General features: G+C 40.7%; 1 protein-coding gene across 1 annotated transcript in view; it reads right to left on the minus strand.

The window, feature by feature from the left end:
• The window catches only part of LOC115083247 (diacylglycerol kinase beta-like), a 316,290-nt gene that overhangs the window by 83,040 nt on the left and 213,938 nt on the right, over positions 1–19,312 (minus strand). Inside the window, exons 3-4 of the mRNA XM_029587056.1 lie at positions 11,025–11,145; positions 6,341–6,401 (exon numbers count right to left, since the gene is read on the minus strand). Coding sequence (XP_029442916.1) covers positions 6,341–6,401; positions 11,025–11,145 — 182 coding nt within the window. The remainder of the gene's footprint in view (positions 1–6,340; positions 6,402–11,024; positions 11,146–19,312) is intronic.

Here is a 19,312-nt window from a genome sequence, read left to right on the forward strand (position 1 = left end):
AAGGGTGACCAAAATGGTGTGGGGTCTGTACTGGAAGACTTATGAGGAGAGGCTGAAGGATCTGAATATGTATACCCTGGAAGACAGGAGGTGCAGGGGAGATATGATGCAGACCTTCAGATACCTGAATGGTTTAATGATACATGAACTTCAAACCTTTCCATTGGAAAGGAAATAGTAGAACTAGGAGGCATGAAATGAAATACCAGGGGAGAAGACTCAGATCCAATGTCAGAAAACATTTCTTCATGGAGAGGGTGGCGAATGCCCTTTCAGAGGAGGTGGTGAGGATGAAAACAGTAAACAAATTCAAGAGGATATGGGATAAAAACTGTGGATCCCTAGGGATTAGTGGTTGCAAATGAAGAAATGAGTGCATAGGGTAAATCTGCATAGAATGGCAGTTTCTACCCTTAATCAGAAGACATGGGGATTACTAACATTAAATGATTAGCCTTGATACTTTTGATGGGACTGTAACATTGCCCTCTGCTTCAACAGCGGGGAGGAAAAGGGGAATTGGATTCAGATGACAGCCAATGCTGGACGATGACTTTTATGGTCTGGGATACTGATACGCAGACATTGTGGAAAAAAGGACAGGGCTGCTTCTACGGCCAAAACCAAAAGCAAAGCACATTGAAGCTGCATTCTCTGATTGTAAATATTACTACCCTTAACATAAGGCTTGGGGGTAACCAGCACAGAGTGTCAGTTACTGCCCTTAACAGAGAGACAGGGGTAACCTGCATGGAGCGGCAGTTATTGCCATATGAAACTTGTTGGGCAGACTGGTTGGACCATTTGGTCTTTTTCTGCTGTCATTATTATGTAACTATGATTGCTGAGGTCTTCCCAAACAAAAATGTATATTCCTGCTGCTCGTAATTATAAAATTACAACAAACCGGACTGTGGGCTTTTTCTTTAGTTGCACCTATATTGTGGAATGCTCTTCAGCCACTTCTTGTTTGAGGTATTATTTTATTTTACATGTTTATTTAATACACGTGCAATGTGTTTTGTGTATGTATTTATGAATGTAATCATTATACTCTGCTTTGGACAATATTGTTGAATATATGCAGAAAATAAGAAATGTAAAATAAATAAATAAATAAATAAATAAATATATGAATACATAAATAAATAAATAAATAAATAATAAATAGTACTGTGTTCTGAAAAGGGATTGGTCTATTTACCTTTAATTAAATTAATAAATGAATACTAGGTGCCAGTACTTGTCAGCTTTACCAGCAGTGAGAGGAGGCAAAAAAACTCTCCTCTTCCTACTTGTCAGCTTTACCAGTCCAGTGAGAGGAGGCAAAAAAACTCTCCTCTTCCTACTGGGATTCTGGGGGGCTTTTAGGGATTTAGGAGCTTGGGAGCTTGGGGGCTTGGGGGGAGGGAATTTGTGACAAAACCTTTTTTTTTTTTACAGTAGATGGGGTGGGAATTGTGACAGCTTGGTTTTCATTACATACAAAAATATATCTTGATTGGTGGATGAGGGGTGTGCTCAACTCACACCACATTTTTTTTATTCTGGAAGGCAGGAGGGAGGGGGAATAGAGCATCACTGGGCCCCTGTTTTGTTTTTTTTAATCTTGTGTGTGGAAGAGAGGGAAGGAAATCAGGTGACACTGGCCTACTATTTTTATTTCCAATATCCAAATGCCCAGTGAGTGGCAAAGATGCCTGAACAACTTCAGGTAACTTTAGCTGAGTATATTCAGTGGTGCTTTTGCCTAGAAAGGTGCTACTGAATATTTGGCTAAAGATATCTGGGTAACTTTATCCAGATAACTTCTCCACTTGCTGGCTTACTGAATATTGACCTCCGTCTATTCCAGTATATATTTGATAAAAAAAAGAAGAGAAACATATAGGGGCCTGTGAAATGAACTTCAGTGTGAACGCTAAGGTCCTCATGTGCACACTAAAAATAGTGAGCTTTGCAAAAAGGCCTTAGTATGAATGTTAAGGGCCCAAAAAGACAATGATTACTGCAATGGACTTTACATTGGGTTACCAAAATGTCAAATTCAGCCTATTCAGCTTTTATTGAATTCTGCTGCCAGGTTGGTTTCTAATCTAAAACGTTCTGACAGGATATCACCAGTGCTTTGTAGTCTTAACTGGTTACCTGTTTGTGAACGGATCTCCTTTAAAATAGGGTTAACTGTTTTCAAACTTCGCATGTCCAATTCGTTATATTGGTTTAATGCTTTATTGAGAATTTATAAACCAGTTAGATGCTTGAGATCTTCGCAGTTAAACAATCTTGAAGTCCCTTCTATTCGTCAAGCTCGTTTGTTCAGTACTAGAGAGACCTCTTTTTCAATTGTGGCACCCTCCCAATGGAATTTGATCCCTATAGATCTAAGATCTATGGATGATGTTAAGAAATTTAAAACTTCTTATAAAGAATTTCTCCTTGCCCGTGCGTTTAAGTTGTAACGCGATGAACTGAATGTTATTTGCCTCTGTGTTGAAGAGTAATGCAATGAAGTGAATGCCATCTGACTTCATACTTAGATGTGACAGTGATATTTTTCATTTGTATTATTATTAATGTGATTTATTCATTTATAATGTTTGTTTGTTATTAGTTTCTGTGAAACTTTGTGTTTTTATTATTTTAATATTATGTATGTAATTTTGTATATCGCTTAGGCCATTTGGGTTAAGCGATTAATAAATTTTTTCAAATAAATAAAAAAAAAATAATAATGAGTATATGCAAATGAAGGAAAAGCATATGCAAATAAGACGTTACTAAGCACTTGTTAAAATATTGCGGTGTGCTATATAACATGAACTTGATAAATGGATGCTATATAATACCTACTAGAACCTGGTGTTAATGTGAACCTGTTTTTTTTGTGGGGTTTTTTTTTTTTTTTTTTTTTACCAAGGGGAGGCTAAATAGCATGACTGAGCTAAGTTAGGCATGCTCAATTCTATTTTCTTTTTGGTTCCCCCTGCTGGTTTCCAAGGGGTATAAATTAAGCCTGGTACAATAGGGTTGCTTGTTAGTACAGAGGAAAAAGTAGCATTGTTATGAGTCCAGATGAGAAGGTGAAAGGAAAATGAAAAGTTCTAGGCCAGCAGAAAACTAATATGACTACATGTTTATTTCTTATGTGTCAGTATGAATCTTAAAAGAGTGGTGTGAGAGGACATGGTTGGGGACGGAAGGGAGCATGCAAAGGGAAGACCCAAGGAGAATCCAACTACGATGACTCAGGACAGTGGTGTCTGACCATTTCCCACACCCTCATGACCTCCCTTTAGTATATGCATCACAATGGATGCACCACACAGACAGTTAGTGCCTCAAAGCTCACAGGCATGAGTTCTGCACTCAAACCAAAACAAATGGTCAGCTCAGAATAACACTTCAGACTCAGATTGTTCTTCAGCTTTAAGACTCTGAATGTGTACAGTGATCTGTGGCTACTCTGAAAATATCATTGACAGCAAAGAGCTTTGCTCTCTGTGAACTGACTGTTGGAAATACATTTGCCTTGAGTAAAGAAAGGTGGATCTTTGGGGAAGTGCTCATGTGTGTCTCCTCTGTCACCTCTCTCTCTCTGTCATATTCTCCATGTGCTCATGTTCTGTTGGTGCCCTGTGGACATTTTCTTAGTGTATTTAGAGGGGGGGGGGGGGGGAAGCAGGAGAGGAAGGACTTGGGGACCACTGGCTAGTCACTTGTCTGTGAGTAGTCTCCTTGCTTTTGTGACTAGACAGGGAATGTAGCTGGGCCTGCTATGATAAAGGCTGTCATAGGCATTTAAATGCCAGCAGTGGAAGAAGGGGAATAAAGTATAGCCTGCTAACAGACCCAGCTGCTAATGCTTCTGCTATCTTTTCTTTTTTTTTTTTTTTTGCACATAAGAATTCTTTATGCTTATCCAATTCAAATTTCTGGTGTCAATGAATTTATTTTTATTTTTAAAAAATCTATTTAAAACGGAAACATTTGACTTTTTGCACATCCTGGCATGTCACTTTCTCAGCATAATAAAAAGAAACCAATGGTGATTAGGGTAGAAAAACAGTCATTAATTTACTTGGAGATCATGGATGTTATTTGCCAAATGTAAACCAATATTCTATTTGGTATAAATGGAGGTGGTGTGATAGGTAGGGTTACTTGAGAAGTGAACCACAATAGTGAGAAAATATATATAACTGAAAAGAAGATCTCACTTGTTATAACAATAGGCTATATCGTCATAATAGGTGGGATATCTTCTTTACAGTTATAGCACTGAACTATGAGTCAAGTGGACTGGGATACAAGTTCAATCCCCGTTTACCATTAATTTCCACAGAAGATTAGGGAAAATTACATTTGTCATTCAAAAACCTGTAAGCTAGGCATGAATGAAATATCATGAACTACATTTAGTCCTCATTTGAACTGGGGGGTTTGAATAAGCAAGAGTCAAAATGGGACAGGCTGTAATGATTTAAAATTAACCTAAGCTACTCACAGCTCAACTCACATAAATTTGAATCAATGAAGGCACAAAACCTTACATTTTCCTAGTTCAATAGTTTTTAACCTTGCTTGGAAATGGGAACTAAAACATATGCTTAAACTTGAAACATCTGCGTTCTTTTTCAATACTTCAGTTTTGCTAATAATCAGATAAAAGTAAACCAATCTGAGTAAATTCAGATACAGAGAGTACATTTGAAGCATATATTGAATTATGTGAACTTGATTTGAATTTGTTCACAGAAGGATCATCTATATAAAAACTATAATTCAACAAAAGTAAGATTGTTTTTTTTTCCCTTCCCCTTTTTGGGAACTGCTGTATGTCTGCCTCAAAAGTCTAAAAAGGTAAAGCTTGTTGATATCCTTTTTGAAAAAAGGAGTTTTATAAACCAAATTGTCATTTAATTAAAAGGAAAGAATCTTACAACATTGCTTTCATGTTTGCAGAGTTATACTCCATTAATGATAATTCAGACACTTTGATTAGATATAATGTTGATATATACATTGGGTGCACTTTGAGGTGCAAGAGCAAACTGCTTTCAAAAATTGTATATGTCTCTTGAAGTATATTACTACACTTATACATTATCCTGAGACTAATCTCCCTCCCACTATTCCAACTGCCGTCCTTCCATTTCCCCCAGTTTTCAACTGCCATAATTGTGGCATTCTTAGATGATAACTCTGAAATAGGTGCATGGGCGCACATGTACGCACATTTATTTATTTTATTTATTTATTTATTGTTTTTGTTATACCGAGTTTCATGATAGGCATCACATCAACCCGGTTTACAAATAACAAGGAGTGTAAAGCATAACGTAACGTAAAAAACAATATTTTCAATAAGAACCTTGAACTTTAAATACAGTGAATCAGAAAAAGGGAGAGGGAAAGTTACAAAGATTACTTGGGATGGAAGGGGAGAAATTGAACAGCACAATATTTACATTTCAGCCTATTGATACATTAGAATAGCAAGTGAAAAAATAAGACTATGAAACGGTAGCAGGCACCAAGGGGCATAGCCATTTTATAACATAAGTGCATATATACCCGCATGGTATAAAATAGACTGAAAGTGCACACATGTGCATGCAATTTTAAGTAGGCATTCACCTATGCACACAAATGCTGCTTCTACCATGTAAGTGGGCAGATTTTAGCAAATCCACGTGCCGATGCAATTTCCAGTCTTCCCAGTTTGCCCAAGTAAGGGATAGGATTTCTTAACCCCCCCTAGTTAAATAGTTTCCCTTTTCTCCTGTTAACTCTGACATTTAAAACCCCGCTCTACCGTTTTTTGTTCTCTGACTTACACGCCATCCATAACAGAAGTAAAGTTATGCGGCAGGGGACCCCAGCACACACTTGTGCGCGTAAGTATTTACATGCTGGTTTCATTGAGATATTCAGGAACGGCCATGCCCCGCCCAGACCGTGCTGAACCCCATCCATTTTTTAAAGACATTTTATTTTGGTGCGCATAACAAAAAATACGCACATACGTGGGCGCCTTTTAAAATCTATGCGGCACGTGCCAGCCCGACCTGTGCATGTATCTCCCGGTTTTGGTGCATGCCGGGCTTTTAAAATTGACCTTTTAATTTTGAGAAAAAAAGATTGCTAGTAGTGTTATCCTAAGCACAAGTTGTAGATTGGAGAGCATGACACCAAATTTATGCACAAGCCTGGATCTCAAATACATATTGGTACTTCACTCTCTGGGGATAATTGAAACTGCAGTAAATTCTATCTGGAGTATGTTATCTGTTATTGGAATCAAAGTTGTTATATTTCTTGCTGAACCCATACTTACTGTACAGGGGGTCTGCATCCATGGTTCCCCATCAATCTGCATCGGCAAGGACTTGCTGGTCCTGGAATAAAATATTTAATAATGAGCGAAAAAGTGATGAAAAAAATGTCTAAAATAATATAGTACTTTTTTTTGTACTCTAAGCTACTGTCAGATAATCACTGGTATTTTCATGAAAATCTAGTCAGCTTCACTGAAAATGTTGTTTTCCCACAGGTTGGTATAGAAATTTCAGGCATATTTTAGAGGCAAGGGATATATAATTCACAATCACTACAGATATTTCACTCCACAGAAGTAAACAGAAGCAAAATTCAGTAAACAGACTGCAACTGATACCTTTCTATTCAAATACGTAAATACAATTATGACATTTTTTCTATATTTATATTGTTTCTATCGGGCCAGCACATCAAACTGAATGAAGAAGTTAAATTCTTCAAAGTTAGGCACAAATGTGTTAAATTAGTCCAACATATTTAATGACTTTTGTCATAACAAATACAATATTATTGCTTTTTATATTAGCCCATATTGGCAACTGAATAATGTTTTGTTTTCAAATGGAGCTGGGCGGTTTACATATATATATTTTGCATGTTGATTAAAAAAATGGAATGTCATTATGTGTTATGATTACCATGTAAATAAAATAACTTAAAAGCAAGCTGATTTCAGCACAAAAATTGTATACAGTGGGGGTCATTTTGAAAAGGATTTACATGCTTAAAACTGGGATTATCATTATAAATCCACTTTACGCATGCAAGTGAGTTTTTGAAAATTGCTATGATATATGTCATTGAATTGACGATAGGTTTTTCGTGTGTAAGTGCACTTTAAGGAAGAATTTTCAGATATCTGTTGTGTGGGCCAACTACAAAGGTAGTTTTGACTCCATAACCAATGACAGATTTTCATAGAAAAAATGTATCCAGGTAATTTTTCCTTGAAAATCCAGCATAACTGGAATTTGTGTGATAAAAATGTACCCATGTACTGTCATAAACCATTGCGGACACATTTTCTTTGCAAAAATTCCAGTCACCCAGATTCCTGTACCTAACATAAAGATTCCCTGATATTTACCATTCCGCAAAGCCTTCACCCGATCCATGATGGAATCCAAGATATTTTCTCCCTCCCACTCTTCTGAGCCACCACTGAATCCCCAAATTGACTACACAATGCCCATGGCCCCCCCCCCCCCCACCACCCAACCCCCATCTCTACAGAATCAATACAATTCCAGAGGGTTTCCCTTTTTACCATCAAGAGGAATATGAGAGCCTCCTGCCAGCTCGCTGTCTGACTGTGTGTAGTGTTGAAGAGCTAGTAGGCAATGCCATTCAGAAGTCAGCAGCCAAGTTGTCAGGCAGGCTCTTGCTTCTTTCTTGATTGTGAACAGGAAAATCCTCTGGAATTGTAAGCACTGATGTGAGAGAAGGTACAGGGGTGGGGAAGAGTACAGTCACTTTGGGTATCCAATGGGGGATCTTGGATTCCTCATTGAATGTTCAAGTGGGATGTGATAAGGATGTTGGAGGGGTTTTTTTTTTTTTACTATTATTCTGATCTACTTTGAATGGCAAAACGCAGAATACAAGTCTTAAATTCATCGCTGACTGGGGTGGGGGCTCTGGGAGTTGGCCTGTTGGGGGACTAGAGACCATCTCTTTGTGGCAATCAGTGGGAGGAGGGAGCTTAGGAGGGGCACCAAAAAAGCTGTCCAAAGATTTGCACCACCTGTATTCTGACCTATCCCTGACTGTAAAATGCCTACTTTTAAAGGGGCCGATGTAATAAGACCGCAGCAAAACATATAAGCATGGGTGTTTATCACTGCGCATGGCTGAAGATGCTACTTCCGCAGGATGTAAAAAACATAAATTATGCAAGTGATTTGCGCGCAGATATCCGCGCACACACGGAGAAATACGTGTACCTAAGCGCGGTAAGGGCCTATGTAATAAGCAGCCGCATCTGCGCTCAAAACCCGAGCCGATAATCCACGCATAAAAGTGAGCTAGCAGGTCTCCCTTTTAAGTGAAAGACTGACCCTGGAAAGTATTTTTAATATTTCAAATAACTGTGCTGCAGAAAACATGGCAAATATTTTCATGAATGCTAATTCACACTGGCATAGCAACGAGATAGGTGCTCAGTTGGACACCAATCTGGATTCTCAGGTGTTGACATATGCGCTCAGCCAGGAGCGAATATGGACGCTCTGGGGGCCCAGAAAGGTGCCTAGCAAATGTTGCCACTCAGGCGCAGAGCTAGGTGCTTAGTTGGTTGCGAATCTATGTGATCGGGCACACAGAAAGGCACCTAGCTAATCTTGCCTCTCAGGCACTGAGCTAGGCACTCAGCTGGTTGCAAATCTGGCCGTTTGGACGTTGAGAAAAGTGGCTAGGGAAGCATCGACCTAAGCTGGCCACTCTGACGCCGAGAAAAGCACCTAGCAATGCTGCCACTCAGTCGCCCAGAAAAGCGCCTGGCTAAGCTGGCCACTCGGACGCCGAGATAGGTGCTCAGCTAGGTGGTTTTCAGGACACTCGGACGCCAACATAGGCCCCCCGAGTTGGCGCTGACACTTAACTTGAGCCCTGACCGTGGTGGTAAAAAACCCACATTAAAAATCCACACTAGCACGGCTCCCTGCATTGACTAGGATTAGCTAATCGCCTCCTTTGCATGCCGTTAGCATGCATTTGTGCAGGAAAAACAGCAGGTCTGTAATCGTGTTCACACACACTTTTTTCCCGCGCACAAAACCTTTATTGCATCCCTGTATAGGGCTTTGTGCAGGAAAACGTGCATACAGGCATGCACAAACCCACAGCAGCTTCTGCGCACCTTATTACATCAACCCCAAAATGTGGCTCAGTACAGCTGCAGTTTGAAATAAAGTAGGTATATTTTAGCTGTTACGCTGAGAGCAGATTTCAAACAGGACAATCTATACAGGTAAACATGTGTTTGTCTGTGTAGATCGCTTTGAAACGTCTCTTCTTTTTGCCTGCTTGGTCTGAGTCAGTGAATGAGAGTGAGCAAGTCACTTAGCTCACAATGTCCTTAACTAGTTCAACAAAAATTATTAATTTGTTCAACCTCCCCCCCAAAAAAGCATGGTGGGAAATGGGAAAGAATATCTTTTTGCTTATGGTATATACAGTGAAGCAATTAGACTGTCCTTCCCTGCTGAGCTGGCTCCTGCTGAGCTGCTGTTTATTTATTTAGACTTGATATTCTGCTTTACCAAAATCAGCACAAAGTGGCTTAAAGGCAAATATATAAACGTATTATACATATATCTAACAAAATAAACTGCATTCAATATATAGTCAATATACTGCCACTCTAAACAAGTCAACCACTGTGGCATGGATCACTGCGCAAGCTGAAGTTTCATATTTTCATAAAAAAATTTTTATCAGTCAAAATGTTCATAAAATTTCAGATATAATGTTGTAAGTGCTAACATTAATACCAAGGTTACTAGATTCAGAAACTTCTAAATTCCTATTTTACCAACCTGATTCAGGTTTCAGTAAACTAAAACCACAAAGGTTTTCAATTTTGCATAAATTTACATTGCATGTGTTGTGAAAAAAGACTCTTGATTTCATTTAGTTTTAGCTGGATCCTCTACTTGAATTACCTGTAAATAATTAAAAGGTAAATAAGATATGAAACATACATTAAGGTTAAAGTTTTCAACGTTTGCTAGTCTCTGTCAGATTATAGGCAGTTGAAATGGCATTGGTGTATTCTAAGGTTCTTTCATTTTTTGGTTTTATCTGTTTTTCCTTCTTTATAACTCACTGTGATCAATAGTGAACATTATTATTGTGAAAAAAATATTTGGCTGAATAAAGGAGAAGAATCACAAGGCCACACAGCTTACATTTTGCTCTTCACTTGAATATAAATTTAAGTTAATATTATCACATAAATATAAAAGAGAAATAGCTCTTATTGAAAATCTACTAAAGGGCAGATTTTCAAAGCCCTACGCACGTAAATCCAGGCGGATTTACGTGCGTAGGGGGGTTACGTGCGCCGGGCCTGTTTTCAAAAGGCCCGGCGGCGCATGTAAAGCCCTGGGACACGTGTAAGTCCCAGGGCCTGAAAAAGGGGCGGGGAGTGGGCGGAGCGGGTGTGGGGTAAGGGCAGGGCCTCCAGGCTCAGTGACCATTTGCTGCTATGCCTGGGATCGCGGGCCGGCCATAGGCCGGCGCGCACAACTTGTGCCTGACCAAGGCAGGCGTAACTAGGTAAGATAACTTTTTTAGGGGGCTTTAGCTTAAGGCTGGAGGACGGGAGAGTTAGGGGAAGGGAAGGGAAGGTGGGGTGGGGGGTAGGGAAGTTCCCTTCCAGGCCACTCCGATTTCAGAGAGGCCTGGGAGGGAACGGAGGAAGGTTGTGTGGCTGCGCGCGCATGTTATAAAAAGGGTCGCACATTTGTGTGCGCCGGGTCGTGCGCACAACTGTACACCCACACGTATGTTTTAAAATCTGCCCCTAAGTATATGACTCTCTAATGCTTACAAATGTCCAAATGTGTTCACCAGCAGGCCATATAACTGCTGGAAGGAGATATTTCATTAAGAAATGGAGTAGTGTCATACAAATGTAAACATGTTGTTAGAAATTAGCCAACATGAATTAAACACCATACCTAATGACAACAGATGCGCACTGTGCAAGTCTCTTTCCAGCACTTTTAAGTCCTGTATATATCTGTCCCATCTCCATGGCACCTTCTAAGCCGACCACTTCTACCAGCTGATCACTCAGATCTGAAACAATTAATAGGTTAATGTTACATTTCTTCCTTTGAATCACCGGTTAGAATAAAGTAGCTGAAACAAAGCACTTACAGACAGATTTAAGTATAAAGCAAAATTAGGGACAAAATTATACAAAGAGTTAACAAATCAGTGTGCTTGTACAGCTCTGAAATAATGGAACTTTAAGTTCCTGAAATTTATGGACGGGTAAAATTCCACATAAAAATTCTTTTTGCAAGCATGTTCTGGCTGCAAAATTTACTGCAGGACTTTTGCCTGATCCTTAAACTGGAGGCAAAAGTCCCATAGAAGTGGTGCATAAGTATTTGGTTACACATGTTTCTCTGCAGAACCTAAGAAATGTCCCTTTGAAAATGTTTGCAAGCAAAAGGACTTGAAGGCTTTTTGAACTTTTATATAAAAACAAAATATGGTGCCAAAGAAGGACTGTAGGGCCACGCTAATCTGCTCAAATCACTCCTGCTGCTCAAGGTCATCTCAGGCTTTCCTTTGCTTCTTTGGATTGAGGAATATTTTGTGTTTATTCCATCCATTCTTAAGTTCTTTTACTGTTTTTGCCTCTGCTCTTTGCACTGTAATGCTGTTCTAGGCCTTTAATTTTTCTGACTCTTAAACCTGGCCCCTATTGTTTTACATGTCAGTAAGATTTTTGCAGTTTATTGAAAGTAGTGTGGTAGCTGTGTTAATCCACTTGGATGCATGGAAATAAAGGTCAGCAAACAAAAATGTCTAAGGTAATATCTTATTTTGGAGCAATTTAATACATTTCTTGATTAACCTTTAGGCGTTAACACTCCCTCATGTCAGGTCCAATCAGAATGAACAAGTGAGAGGAAAGGATGACGTTGCCAGAAAGTACAAGTGAATCATAGATTATATATCACAATTGTGTGAAGGGAAAGGAGGAAGGGGCAGTGAGTGTGTGTGTGTGTGTGTGGGGGGGGGTTTCGAATTGATATGTTAGAGCAGGGGTGGGTAATTCCAGTCCTCGAGGGCCACAAACCTGTCGAGGTTTTAGGATATCCCTAATGAATATGCATGACATAGATTTGCATACAACTGAGGCAGAGTGAATGCAAATCTCTCTCATGCATATTCATTAGGGATATCCTGAAAACCAGACTGGTTTGTGGCCCTCGAGGACCGGAACTGCCCACCCCTGTGTTAGAGTGATGAAAAGGAGACAGCGAGGCAGTGGAATTCTTTCTAGTAGTAAGTTAAAAAAATACAAATCCTAATAGAGGCTTTGGGTTTTTTGTTTTTTTTTAACCTGTTACCAGAAATAATTTCTACTGCCTCTCTGTCACTTTTCTATCACTCTAACACAGGGATGGCGAACTCCAGTCCTCGAGGGTCGCAAACAGGCCAGGATTTCAGGATATCCGCAATGAATGTGCATGAGAAAGATCTGCATGTACTGCCTCCATTGTATGAAAATTTTATCTCATGCGTGCTCATTGTGGATGGATATCCCTGAATACCTGGCCTGTTTGCGGCCCTCGAGGACTGGACTTCTCCATTCCTGCTCTAACACATCATCCCCCTTTTTTTCCTTTCCCTTCACACTGCTACTGTAATGTAATATATGAACTATTTTAATATAATCTAGGAATCACTTGCAAATTATGGCAAATGTTATCTTTTGCTCTGACCTGCTCTGAAGGGAATGTTAACCCCCGGATAAATAGTCAAGAAAAGTATTATGTCTGTCCAATAAAAAGGTTTGTTGACCTATATTTCCATTCAGTTTAAATACAAATCAGAAGTGCAGATATTTATTTACATTTGATTTTCCATCTTATCCATCCCTCTGTCCCGGGGAAGCACGCGCCGGCAGCTGGCCAGCACACAGAAGATGCTTCTGCTCCGGAGGAGCAGTAAGTATTAAAATAAAAAATTAGGGGCTAGGATAAGGTTAGGTTAGGGGTCAAGGAGAAGAGGGAAAAGGTAGAAAAGGTAGGGTTAGGGTTAGGGAAGTTCCCTCCCAGTCTGCTCCTTAATTGGAGCAGACTGAGAGGGAAATGGGGACAGGCAGATCACATCGCAACGCGTAGGTTATATAATTCCCGCCTGGGCACACAAGTCAACACGCACCTATTATTAAATCAGTGCATCCATGTGCGCACGCCGGGAACCGCACACACATGGACGAACATGCAGGTCTTAAAACTGATCCCGAAGATTCCTCTCTTATGACAGATTGTGAAAATTGTACTGCCTTTCTTGACAATATCCAGTCAGATTTGGAAGTAAAATATATTGATAGTGTGTTTGTCAAAACCACTCCAGCATGACATTTCAGATGCTGAATACTTTCCAGTTTTTCTCTCTTGTAGAGTTGAAAAGCCTTCTGACCAAAGTCAGGTGACTTTGATTAGTTTGGACCCCCACCACCCAAAGTTAATACAACACTTTTCGGATAATGTTCTTATTTGGTTCTGTAATATAACACCCATTCTTAAATAACTCCACTGGCTTCCAATCTCCACCAGGATCCACTTCAACACACTCTCTTTCATACACAAAGCTATCCACAACCCAAAATCGTCAGAAATTGGGGGCTCCCCGAAACCAATAGGAAAACCCCACGAAATTGTTTGTGGGGGTTCTCTTATCGTTTTGGGGAGGGCGGGAAAAACGGCACACAAAAATAACCCCTAAACCCACTTTGACCCTTTAAAACTAATCCTTAGCTTCCCCCACCCTCCCGACCCCCCCCAAAAACTTTTTACAGGTTCCTGGTGGTCCAGTGGGGGTCCTGGGAGCGATCTCCCGCACTCGGGCCGTCGGCTGCCACTAATCAAAATGGCGCTGATGGCCTTTGCCCTTACCATGTAACAGGGTATGCGTGCCATTGGCTGGCCCCTGTCACATGGAAGGAGCACTGGATGGCCGGCGCCATCTTTAAAATGGCGTGGGCCATCCAGTGCTCCTACCCGATCTTAACAGTTTCGCTCCTCCACTAAATCCACCAGAACACAGTATCTAGCAACACTACACACACCATCCTAAACTCACTCAGCTCACTTCCACTAAGGATCGCACACTATCCATAGCAGGTCCGGCACTATGAAACTCCATGCCCACCAATTTACCCCAAGAACTTTGACCAAAAGAATGTAAACAAAAACTTAAAACTTGGCTGTTTAAGCAAGCCTACCCTTGAAACCCTTATATTCCCACTTCCCACTCCCATCAGACCACAGATTCCTCTGCTTCTCTCCCCTTTCTCTTGAACAACCCCTTCCCCCCTTTTAATCCCCACATCGTTCGCATACATTCCCCCACTGTTCCATGCAAAGCTCCGAACATTGCTGAACTATTTGCAAATCGTAAACTCTCTCACTTGTTAATTCATTATTATGTTTTCTAGAACACTTATACTGCCTCTTACCAGAATTATTTATATCCCATGGTATATTAGTACCATACTTCTATTATTCGTATGTATCCTTATTACAATCACTGTATATAGCCCTTGCCTCCCCCCATGTATGTTCAGCATAGTCATTTAAACCCCTCCTTCTCTTCCCCCTTTTCCCTCTGTTCTTAGCTCCCATTCTTCCCCCTTCCCCTCCCCCCTCCCTAGTTTTGTTTACATTTTATCTCCCCCCAGTTTTAAATCTGTATTATTGTAAAGCCTTTATTCTGTTTTTATTGTAAAGACTTTATGCTGCATTTTTGTTCCATGGAAACCGATGTGATGTTATTAACGAATGTCGGTATACAAAAACCGTTAAATAAAATAAATAAATAAATAAATAAATAAATAAATAAATAAATAAATACATATAGCTAATGCTTTTCTGAGAGAAGGCAGTGTACTCTAAAGTTGGAAGGACTCAATAATATGACCTATTTTGAAAACGCCAGCTTTAGACCTGCTTCTAGTTGCAACTGTAGGTCAGTTTCCAATCGCCCTTTTATTGTTAAACTTGTGGAAAAGTCAGAAATGGTTTGAATGACCTTTTTGTCTGCATATCGTTTCTGGTTTGGATCCATACCAATCAAGATTATATGGATGCAGTCTGAATTTCTATTTTAGTGTAATAACAATAATGTTGTATTTCTAGATTGCCTTTCCAATTTTAGTTTCATGGGGTTTACAGCCTTTTTTCAGGTACAATAAGACCTTATCTCAAACAGCTTATAATCAGGAAGGATAAGTTTGAAACATGAGTGCATGTGCCTACACATGAGTGAATATGAATGCGTGAAAATCTACTCTAGTATTTTAGAACTTGTGCATATATGCTATACACAGGTTATAAAATGCATGTAAATGCTAGAGATGTGCATTTGTTTTTCCCGAATTAGGCAATTTCAATGAAATTGTCTAATTCGGCATGTTTGGGGGAACAAAAAATGAATGGAATTTTTCTGAAATTTTGGAAAAATGTGTTTTTTGGGTTAGCATGCACTAACGGGAGTTACTGCACGCTAGCTCCCGATAGTGTGCACTAATCTGAAAATCAGGGGCCCCCAAAAAACAAACAAACCCCAAACCATGGGAAAAACACAATTTCCCACGGAGGCCCTGAAAACAAAGCCTGAAACGATTTTAAAAAATGATGCACATCTCTAGTAAATGCACCCTGCAACATGCATGGGAGGACTGAGAGGAGAGGATCACCTTGCTGGTGGCTGAAAGGAATCAGTAAGTTTTACTTTGAAAAAAAATTTTTTTTTATTTAATTGGGGAGAAGTAAACTATTCGTGTATATTATTTAGTGTGCTTGTGTCTTTGTGCTTTTAATAGTCAGTAAGGCAGCTAATAAACAGAAGTTAGTATGTTTATATTTCCCAACCCTCCCACCCTTCACCCACCCACCCCTAGCTCAACCTTTAATTTATAGGCAAGTACCACATTCACACTAAAAAAAAAAAAAAATCAGCCTTTTAACTTCACTTCACAAATTCCCCACACCTTATTGTGAGTTTCATCATTCCCCTGTAGGCCACTACCAGACATAGTGAATTCATTAATACATTTAAAGGACGCTAATTAGATGCATTCCTACTCCCATAGCAACCTAAAACTTAACTAGGAACTGAACAAATTTGAGATGAAGGAAGCAGTCCAGCAGCAAGAGGGGGACCTCCCAGTCTTTTGCATTGAGTGTCACTTTTGATTTTTTACCCACTGGTGAGAAGTTGTACATGTGCATCCGATGCAAAGAGCTCCTGTCTCTCAGAGAACGAGTCCGATCTCTGGAGGTTAGAGTGGCAGACCTGGAGGAGCTGAGGCACAAAAAGAGGTATATAGATGAGACCTTCAGGGACATAGTAGCCATGCCCCAACTTCAGACTGGCAGCCCTGGTGCTGCCTTGGAGGAAGAAGGTTGCATGATCGGAAAGCATCAACCTGGTGCAGCAGGAAAGGATCCTGTAGCAAGGACCTCCAGGTGGTGCATTGTCCTTTCACACCGAGGATGTGTCTCCAAGGGCTACTGCCCGGGAGGGAAGGGTTAGGTTGGCCGTCATATTTTGTGATTCGATTATTAGGAATGTAGACAGCTGGGTGGCTGGTGGGCATGAGGAACACCTGGTAACATGCCTACCTGGTGCGAAAGTGGCAGACCTCAAGCATCACCTAGATAGGATTTTAGACAGTGCTGGGGAGGAGCCAGCTGTCATGGTACATGTGGGCACCAACAACATAGGAAAATGTGAGAGGGAGGTTCTGGAAGCCAAATGTAGGCTCTTAGGTAGAAAGCTTAAATCCAGAACCTCCAGGGTAGCATTCTCTGAAATGCTCGCTGTTCCACATGCAGGTCCCCAGAGGCAGGCAGAGCTCCAGAGACTCAATGTGTGGATGAGACAATGGTGCAAGGAAGAGGGATTCAGTTTTGTTAGGAACTGGGGAACCTTTTGGGGGAATGGGGAGACTTTTCTGAAAGGATGGGCTCTACCTTAACCAGAGTGGAACCAGACTGCTGGCACTAACCTTTAAAAAGGAGATACAGCAGCTTTTATACTGGAACAAAGGGGAAAGCCGACAGTCACTCAGCAGCACATGGTTCAGAGGGAGGTATCTTCAAAGGATACTAATGATGCATTAGAATTAGGGCATCCCAACAGTAGTCCAAGTGCCTGTAACTAAAAACTCATCTGAGCTAAAAAATTCTAATGTATCCCTATCAATTAAAATCAGAATGAAAATACCAACAAAAAACAAACTTTGAAATATTTGTATACTAATGTCAGAATCTAAGAAGTAAGATGGGAGAATTAGAATGTATAGCAGTGAATGATGACATAGACTTAATTGGCATCTCAGAGACATGGTGGAAGGAGGACAATTAGTGCTATATGGTGTACAAATTATTAGGGATGTGAATCGTTTTTTGACGATTTAAAATATCGTCCGATATATTTTAAATCGTCAAAAATCGTTAGAGGCGATATTTAATAGGAATTCCCCCGATTTATCGTTAAAAATCGTAAATCAGGGGAAGGGGGAGGGGAAGGGGGAGGGCTGGAAAACCGGCACACTAAAACATCCCTAAAACCCCCCCCTAACCCTTTAAAATAAATCTCCCACCCTCCCGAACCCCCCCAAAATGTCTTAAATTACCTGGGGTCCAGTGGGGGGGTCCCGTTGTGATCTTCCACTCTCGGGCCACGGGTGCGTTGATAGAAATGGCGCCGGCGCTACCTTTGCCCTGTCACAGGGCAAAGGTAGCGCCGGCACCATTTTGGTTCCTGTCCCCAAATTTTGCAAAATGGCGCCGGCCATATTGCAAAATGGCGCCGGCCGTACGGCAACATGATTCGAGTGCAGGAGGTCGTTCCTGGACCCCCGCCGGACTTTTGGCAAGTCTTGTGGGGGTCAGGAGGCCCCCCCAAGCTGGCCAAAAGTCCCTGGGGGTCCAGCGGGGGTCCGGGAGTGATCTCCTATGCTCGTGACGTCGGGGGACAGGAACCAAAATGGCGCCGGCTCTACCTTTGCCCTGTCATATGACAGGGCAAAGGTAGCGCCGGCGCCATTTCTATCAACGCACCCATGGCCCGAGAGTGGAAGATCACAACGGGACCCCCCCACTGGACCCCAGGTAATTTAAGACATTTTGGGGGTTTCGGGAGGGTGGGGGATTTATTTTAAAGGGTCGGGGTGGGTTTTAGGGATGTTTTAGTGTGCCGGTTTTCCCGCCCTCCCCCGATTTACGATTTACACGATATTTTAAAACTCAAAACCGCGACGATCCGATTCCCTCCCCCCCCCCCCCAGCTGAAATTGATCGTTAAGACGATCGATCACACGATTCACATCTCTACAAATTATATCGCAATGACAGAGAGAAGCATCTGGGAGGCAGTGTGGTGCTTTATGTCCAGGATGGCATAGAATCCAACAGGATAAACATCCTGCATGAGACTAAATGCACAATTGAATCTTTATGGGTAGAAATCCCTTGTGTGTTGAGGAAGAGCATAGTGATAGGAATATACTACCGTCCACCTGGTCAAGATGGTGAGACGACAGTGAAATGCTAAGAGAAATTAGGGAAGCTAACCAAATTGTTAGTGCAGTAAAAATGGGAGATTTCAATTACCCTGGTATTGACTGAGTAAATGTATCATTGGGATATGCAAGAGAGATTAAGTCCTGGATGGAATAAATGACAGTCTTATGGAGCAATTGGTTCAGGAACCTATGAGAGAGGGAGCAATTTTAGATCTAATTCTCAGTAGAGCACAGGATTTGATGAGAGAGGTAACGGTGGTGGGGCCGCTTGGTAATAATAATCATAATAGGATCACATTTGCATTAATGACTGGAAGGGGGACAATAAGCAAATCCATGGCTCTAGTGCTAAACTTTCAAAAGGGAAACTTTGATACAATGAGAAAAATAGTTAGAAAAAACTGAAAAGAGTAGCTAGAAAGGTAAAAAGTGTGCAAGAGGCATGGACATTGTTAAAAAATACCATGCTGCTGAATATCTATTCTAAGTTAACCAGATAATTAATATCCAGATAATTTAGATAACCAGATATCTTTGAATATTGGGCCTATAGAATTTTATAAACTATGCAGCTCTCACTGCACAATTTATAAAACACTAGCATTGGGGTAAATTTTCAAAGATTTATGCATGCAAAAATTAGCATATATGCACATAAGTAGCTTATACTATGGTAATTGCAATTTT

Source organism: Rhinatrema bivittatum, chromosome 2 (genome assembly GCF_901001135.1).
Source record: "Rhinatrema bivittatum chromosome 2, aRhiBiv1.1, whole genome shotgun sequence".
Taxonomy (NCBI): domain Eukaryota; kingdom Metazoa; phylum Chordata; class Amphibia; order Gymnophiona; family Rhinatrematidae; genus Rhinatrema; species Rhinatrema bivittatum.